Below are 8,192 nucleotides of genomic sequence, written 5' to 3'. Positions count from 1 at the left end.
GTCAAATCCTTCACTGTTACCATACAAATGACAGCCTTACTCAGGCCAAAACAGACACATGCATGTACACACACAAACACACAAACACACACGTGCACACTCACAAATATGCAGAATGGCCTATACATGTGCATGACGTTTCCAAACACACACATTGATATATATACACAAAGACACAGCCATATGCCTTCTGACTGTGTAGATAAAAGAAACCTACACGTCTGTATGATACCCACATTCTCTGCATTCCAATTCTAACAAAAAGTTAATGCCACTGTGATAACAGCAACCTGCAGTAATAACCTCAAGGCTCTACATTAAAAACTTGTATAAGAACTGTATAATTCAGACAGTCATCTTAGCAGTTTCCTCTTTATAATACCACACGTTGTTATGCATTACATACATAATGAACTAGATAGACTGGCTTGTGCTTAAGCTGCCAAGCATCCTATTTGCTTGTGGTTCTGTTATGTAATGCTAATCATGAGTGGGGAAACATAAAAGGCCTGTGCCCTCCCTGCCAGCATTTATGCTAACCTGTATTTATACACTCAGTCCATGGATAGCAACGTCCCATTAAGAAGCTAAAGGATGGTGCTCCTAATGCCCAAACCGCTTTCCTTGGTACAGAAAAAGACAATTAGCTTAATGGCTGCCCCCAATGAAAATAAATTGAGCCCGCTTAAGGTATTCAATTAGACAAATAATGTATTGAGGTCCAACACTATGGCGACAGGCTGGCTGGAGAGCAACCGTGTTTCCGGCACTAGAGAGGTCTCACAGCTAGTAACAGTTAGTGGTCTGCAAACATCACTGCCACCAGACAAGGGCACATTTACTTTACAGGAAATCTCTTTAAGTTAAAGCATGTCTCTTAAAATTAGAACCTTCTTTTCACATGTAGTATGTTTCCACATACAAACGAAATCTTAAAACACAAGCCTTTCTAAAGAATAAATATCTTAAAATGAAGCAGTAGATAAAGTATACATATAAGAATATATGTTCTATGCTACCTTCGTAATTACATCTATACTGCAGGGAAAGAAGCAGTTCTCCATTTGACAACAAACATACAGATCCAATCTTAGTCATTTTTATTTGTTTATTATCAATCTACATAGTCACTAATTAGGCCGCGCTCACATTCAGATCCCAGACCAACTTTGCAAATGATTCAGGTGTTGGGATGGCCCAGATCTGGTACACATTCGTCAGGTCTGAAGTCAGCCTCTACTCTAGACTAGCTTTGGTCTGTTTTTTTTTTTCTTGCAAAATGTCTCAAATATCCACTTGATTGATTCTCATTGTATAGGAGAAGGCAGGATCGCCATTCATGCTGCATTCTCATGAAAATGACAGGGAGAAAAACTTCAACAAAACGCTCTCCACACTCTTCATCTCATCTCTCACAGACAGCGGATGCCTGTTGCTGAAAAAGCCCTTTTTCCAGTGAGTTCCTCCTGACAGAATGAGACAGTCAAATGTCCCCGCTCTCAAAGCCACTCATCAGTTATCAAGCAACGCCCCTCGCACCTGAACACACAGAGATGCAGAGAAACAAACCCTTACCGCTGTTAATGTTTCACACAGTGCAACGTCTGCTGCATAACACACACTATCCTCCTCCATTGAACGTTAATGCAGCTGTTTAATGTTCTTGTGAAAGACCGCTCGCGCCGGCCATCTCACCATGTGGGATGTAGCCTGGTAGAATGGGGTTGCAGGCAGGAACACACGACGCAGGAGACAGTGGCTTCCATAAAAATAGCTATATTTATTTACAGTGGGGTTAAAACCCCAAAACATACAAACACAAACTGAACACACTAAAGCCTATACTAGACCAGGTACACCTCTGAGCATTCAGGTTTTGTCTAGTACCTGGTCCAAGCTCCATCCAGCATGTTCAGTCTGTCCTTCTTCTCCATGAAACAATGAGGTGCACCTTAAGTAAGGCCACCTGGGTCCAATTAAAAGGTAATTGGACCCCTCCACAGGGGTGGGGGAATCCGGACCCAACCATTTAGGTAGGGGAGTCCAGTCCTTCTTCCATCCTGGACCACAGTGAGAAGGGGGAGGGACTTCACCTTTTCACAGTTCTGCTCTAGTGGGTTTTCTTCTGTGCTGTGGTCCAGCGTGTTCCCAGTGCTACAGTGTACTGTGTTTGGCTTAGTGTTAGGTTGGAGCAACATATTCATTAGACAATTATATAACAGTTATATCAGCTCTTCTCTGCACACAATTGTTTTGCATCTGACGCAGACTGCCATAAGATGGACATGTTTGTCTGCCTGCCTCAGTCAAGATTAAGATGGGGTGACAAAGCAGCTCTAAAGCGCTGTCATGCCATGCAGTGCAGGACCATAAATAAACTCTTGCCCACCCATGCCCTCCACCCTCTGCACAGCACAATCACTGGGCAGAGGAGCATTGTCGGTGGCAGACAGCTGTCTCAATCCTGCTCGACAAACAGACTGAGGAAGTCTTTTGTCTCGCAGGCCATATGACTATTCAACTGCTCCCAGCGATGGCAGGGTGAAGTTGACTATTGGGCGTGATGCTGCCTCTCTGTTGTTACCCATGCTCACCTGCATTATGTCATCAGACTGCTGTGCTGTTGGTTACTGGCTATGTTAGCCCTTACACTCAATTTTTTATTTTTTATTTGTTTATATCTTACATATCTTCAATTTGTATCTGATATTATTTACAGTAATCATTATTCTTGTACTGTTAATCACTTTAGATTTGCACTACTACCGTTGTCACATACTCTATCACAGTGGCAGCTCTCTGTACTGGTTCTTGGTTTTTTTCTATGTGTCGTAAAAGCTACTGGATGCCTACATTTCCCTCAGGATCAATAAAGTATCTATCTATATATCTGCTGTATCTATCAATCTTAAGGTCCAGTAGAGTGCAAGCAGATTGTCGCTGCTAAACCAAAACTATGCTGTGACAAGACAGCAATACCCTCACACAAAGCACACAGTAATTTTGAGGACCTTTGGATGGAGATATCGCATTAAACTTTACAGGGAGTGGTACACATGTGTGTGTGTGTGTGTGTGTGTGTGTGTGTGTGTGTGTGTGTGTGTGTGTGTGTGTGTGTGTGTGTGTGTGTGTGTGTGTGTGTGTGTGTGCGTGTGTATGTGGGCACTCTACTCTTCTCTTGGATGGAAGCTTCCACCATCGTACAGCATTTAGCTAAAGCCCTCATGAGTGCGATTCTCTGTTTCTCTCTCTCTCGTTCTCTCTCTCTCTCAATCAGCCACAAACACATCCAATCTAGCACTAATTGTATAGCAGGCCGTGTGGCTGCCAGCTCTGGCCAATGGGGGACCTCTCAGGAGCATTGATTCAGAGGGTGAGTTTCAATCCCAGCGGGGTCACAACACGAGCGTTTTCAGCCCGCTGCTCATTATGAGCGGAGTACAGCAAACCGCTCTGCTCTAATAAAAACATCATCAATAAATAATACAGCTTTCAAAAAAACACAGCCACACTGAGTAACAGACCCAAACGCACTTTTCAGACGGGGCCCACTCTACAACCACAAGCACCAGAAATCCTGCTCTGTGGCCTGATCCACTTTGAGGCATTAAAACGTAACCAGCTCTGGCTTATTGTCAAACAGTGTAATTTGGCTCTTGAAAAAGAAATCAGTTTTTTTTTCCTCCTCCAAGTATCATTTTTCCTCCTCCCTTTTGTGTTGGGGGACTAATCCATTTCAAGTGTGCTGGCTTCAGTAGGAAGCGAGTGGCCATCAGGATTAACTCGCTCCCAGCACATTTAAAAAGGCCGCACTGCTGAGTCTTCATTACCGGCAAAAACTCTTCAAGGTGAATTATGGATTTTATCATTCAACGAACATTCAAACGCTTTTAGGACAACAAGAATTGTGTTGTTGTAAAACATGCTAACGCATTGCATATTGTACTACATTCTTGTTTTTTTTAATTACATTTGTGGTGTATTTTTCTCACATTTTTACAAGCCAGAAGATTTTTTTATAATGCATAGAAATGTAAAGAAACTTTATATACATGAATATGTTGAGACATATTCTCTTTTCATTGTCCCTGGTATCTACATCATTGCTGTAGTTTGAAATCATTTTCCTTTTCCACAACAAATACTCCATAAACACCAAAGGTGTCCTCAGATGCAACACCGTGAATTAGAGGAAGCCCCCCCACCCCCCACCCCACCCCTCTACTCCTAGAATGACATTAGGCTCTGTCACAATCTCAGTTTTAACTAATACAACAGATAACCCCGGAAACAGACACCACTGGACCAGACCTGCAAAGACTCACACATAAACCCGTATGTCAATATTTCTCATGATTATAACCCAGACTTTTAGGAAACCTCACACAAAGCTTTTTGTATTTGTAGGCTAACAAACATTTTCTCTGAGACAAAGAATATCATTGTTTGCTATGAAGCTGCGATAGAGTTGATGTCAAATGCCAAACTGTGTTGACACGCAAACGATAAACAAGGCATTTCAGATTATCGGAGCTATAAGTGAGCATGTGAAATTTCAGATTTCAAATTCAAATTTAAGGTTAATATCACACTTTCACAACACATTCAGTTCAGGAACAGGCATGTTCTTAAGAAAATGTTTGCAATGAGCATGGCATTGCAGCTTTCCATCTTTTCCCAATTTTCAACATTTCACGGTTCCCATTTCAAGAGGCACCATAAGGTAGTAGGCATGAACCAGGGACCTCAGAGATGGAAAGAGATCACTTAATTGTAAATTGTTTAGGAGGTCTAGGTAAGTTTCAGTCTGGATGACTAGAATCTCCACTGCCTAGTGCTTTTCTCAACTGCCTCAAGGACTCACCTCGTACCCAGGCCCACGTTGTCTCAAAAGCAGTGTTAGCATCAGCTACACGGAAGTTAGTGGTTGACCATAGTTTATTATCACTTTATAGTTGACTGTTACTGACATAGGCGATATAGGCTACTACCTAAGACACCAGCGCTTAGAATTGTTGGGAGAGTGGGGGGTGCGCAAGGCTTTAGTTTTGGAGGCCGTTGGATGAATTCTGCAGTAAAACCAACGTGCTGCGGAGCTGTCCAGCCCCCAGGTGCTGATTTGGACGCCTCTATGCCATGTATTGTTTCTGTAGGCTATTAGATGGTTACACACTGTACGCAACACAACACAACACACTCCTGACACTTGTATTAAGTTAAATTCAGAGTGTGCAAGTGTGCTACCGAAAATCTGCAGCAGGTAGCCTACACGTCATTACTATTAAACTCGGATTTTCTCGCTCTCCAAAAAGCGACACCATTCCCTCTAGTGGCTCAAGCAAGTTATTCAAAATCCTCAGACAAGCAATTCCACCCCCAACAAGCTGCACAAATGGTTCAAACAATTGCGCTTGTTATCTTGGTCACTGCAAACTACCAAACAGTTGCCAACAGTTGCCCGTTTAAAGAACTGAGGACAGTGCAGCCAGAACAGGAGGTTGTCATGGTATCAGCGCCACTGGTCATTCTCCACAAATAATTAATCATGAATTGGTTTATTGTTCCCTCAAAATATGTTCCCTCCCCATTAAACATCGAGATTGAAAGGTTTCTCGACAACATGTCGGTGTTTATGCCTCGGTAGCTTCAACTGTACATGTATAATGAGATAGAGAGAGATGGTATCCAAAACACTGTGCTAAGTGAGGACGTTGTCTTAAGATTCCAGTCGCGGTGGCTGTGACTCAACAGAAGTCACTAACACATTTTCTAATGGACATTATAACAAAGCACGTCTTCCAACATCTTCAAAACATTTACGCAATTCCTGTCTCAGAAGACATGGGCATTTTGCCTCCACCGTACACCTACTCTGTGAGTTTTTATACACAGAAAAAGGCTCGCACCCTTTGATCTGCGCAGCAGGATGCAAACTATCGCCGATATTAAACCTCGTACGCACAGGGGAGCTATTTTACCGTTACATCACAAACTTAGGAAAAGGTGATTGCAGCAGGTTTGACGTTTTTCGCGTGGATAGTGATACTGCAGCAATGTAAATGTAGGAGACGCGGTAAGGACCGCCGGGTCAGATATTGCAAAGTCTACACAGAACCGAACCTGACTCATATAGCCTTCGGTGTTCCTCACACATCTTAAAGAACAGTGCGTGATCAATATTTAAAATCTCTGAGCATCTGGCATTCCCAGTAGGTACTTTATGTACCTATCATAAGACGCATTTACACACCGAAGAAAGTTAACATTTCAAGAATATTTGAATCATCAAAGATCGATATACGAAAACAGAGCTATGTAAATAAAGACGCCTAGTCGTGACTCGATTTTATTACACATTTCACATGGGGAAATGGCTGCATCACTTCAATGTAACGCACCTGAATGTACTCCAAGAATATGATTAATCTAAGGATATCCCTTTTCTCTAGATCTTTTTCGCACCGGGTTACTGCGTTTCTCTTTGGGGTTTCCTTAAGTGGTGGGAACAATTAACCAACAGGTCGGGATCTATATGCAGTGATTATTTTGAAGACTGCATAATTGATCTTTAATTCGAATCAAGAAAAAAAATCACTAAAGTAATGACACGCGTAGCCTATGGCGGCGAAGGTGGCTGAGCGTCTTCATGTTTTTACAAAATAATCAGGCTGACCTGAGGTAAATTAATCAGATATTAGATTTGGGGGTGGAGGTAAGTGAATGAGTTAATTAGAATGCACACATGGACTCAACATGTGACAGACACTTTCTCAGCGGACTTACATGGTGGTGATGATTGAGGTGATGTTTGTGCTGTTCCCGTCGTTCACGCTGTCTTGTGGAGCAAGCAGGGGAAAGAATTTCGCTTCTTCCGACTTATTGCAATTGATCTGCGTATTGGAGCAAGTGCATGAGGGCGGACAGTCCGGAATAGTACTCAAATAGCCCTGGAACACGCTCAGGAGAAACAACACCCTCCACCAATAAATTCGGGCTGAAAAGAAAAATAAATCCATGATTCCAAATCTTCTGACCACAAAACGAGAGTAAACTCCTTTGCCGTCTATGCCACCGGAGTGGGCTACGTTAAACCTGTAACCGTGTTGCTGTTCGAGAGTGGGTGCGTGTGTAGGTATGTCAAATTAATGCCAATGCGGTAGTGTCCCCGTAGTTCGGATGCCGTGTAAAGAGAGGGCAGGGTCAACAGAACCCCCTTTACAGAAAAAAAGGCTGGAAAATCGATACTCCAGTAGTGTCCTCGTCTCCCGGCTGCATGGTACAGGATGGCGTATATTTTTGCTGCCGTTAGACGCCTAGTCCCAGGTTATTATAGCACGGATCCAGTGCTTACGGGTGTAGAGTTAGGAGTAGAGGCGCGGGAGAGGGAAGTCCATGCTCCGAGCATCAAGTCCCACCTACTGGGCAGATTTAAAACTGACGCACCTGCAATGTAACAAAACGGCCGAGTCAGATTATAGCCCCCATTTAGGCATGGGTAAATCCATCACATTAGGCGATAGATTTTAAGATGAATTACTAATTATAATTTTAACAACTTTTTGTTCATTTAGTTCAACAGCTTTTTTTTGTATTCTAGTATTTCGCTGATATAGCTACCTGAGCAATAGGAGAAATGTCAAAATGAATTATATCCTGCTCTGTGTAGAGTCAGTTAGTATGTCCCTTTAACCTCCAATTTCGTCTTTGTTCCGTTTATTGACTGGTGAGTTTTCTTCAATTTTTCTTCATAAAAGTTGATAAACAGTAGAGGGGCAACAGCCCCTATTTTCAGGGATGTGTAGCCAATAGGCTGTTTGGCATATGGAGCTATTTAGTATTTAGCTGGCAAATTGACATCAAAAGCCAAAAGCTGGTGGAAAAATGTATGACACGAATAATCTCCACGCTAAACATACCATATGAAGCGTTACCAAAAGAAAAATAAGACAAAGCACATTCACTGTTTACATATCAGTCAGTGGAATCCATGTTAATAGGCTGATGCTAGGCTAATTGACAGTTGTAGATAGACATAACCCCCTGAACTAAATAATTGAAATAAAAACAATTATTTTGTAAATGTCGCAATGTGTGATATGATTTCTACGTTAAAGCTTGATCCTGCCATGTTTAGGGTGGAAGCTGAACGCACTACAGAACTAAAAGTGTAGGCTATGAGGGACATTTTAGAG

At 42.3% G+C, this 8,192-nt stretch overlaps 1 protein-coding gene across 1 annotated transcript in view; it reads right to left on the bottom strand.

Annotated features, from left to right (window-relative positions):
* Positions 1-7,420, bottom strand: part of ntrk3a (neurotrophic tyrosine kinase, receptor, type 3a) — a 183,645-nt gene extending 176,225 nt beyond the window's left edge. Inside the window, exon 1 of the mRNA XM_012818359.3 lies at positions 6,784-7,420. Coding sequence (XP_012673813.1) covers positions 6,784-7,016 — 233 coding nt within the window. The 5' untranslated portion in view covers positions 7,017-7,420. The remainder of the gene's footprint in view (positions 1-6,783) is intronic.
* Between the last annotated feature and the right edge of the window lie 772 nt (positions 7,421-8,192).

Source organism: Clupea harengus, chromosome 3 (genome assembly GCF_900700415.2).
Source record: "Clupea harengus chromosome 3, Ch_v2.0.2, whole genome shotgun sequence".
NCBI classification, from domain to species: Eukaryota; Metazoa; Chordata; class Actinopteri; order Clupeiformes; family Clupeidae; genus Clupea; species Clupea harengus.
The sequence above is the reverse complement of the archived record's forward strand: the minus strand, read 5'-3'. Positions and strand labels throughout refer to the sequence as shown.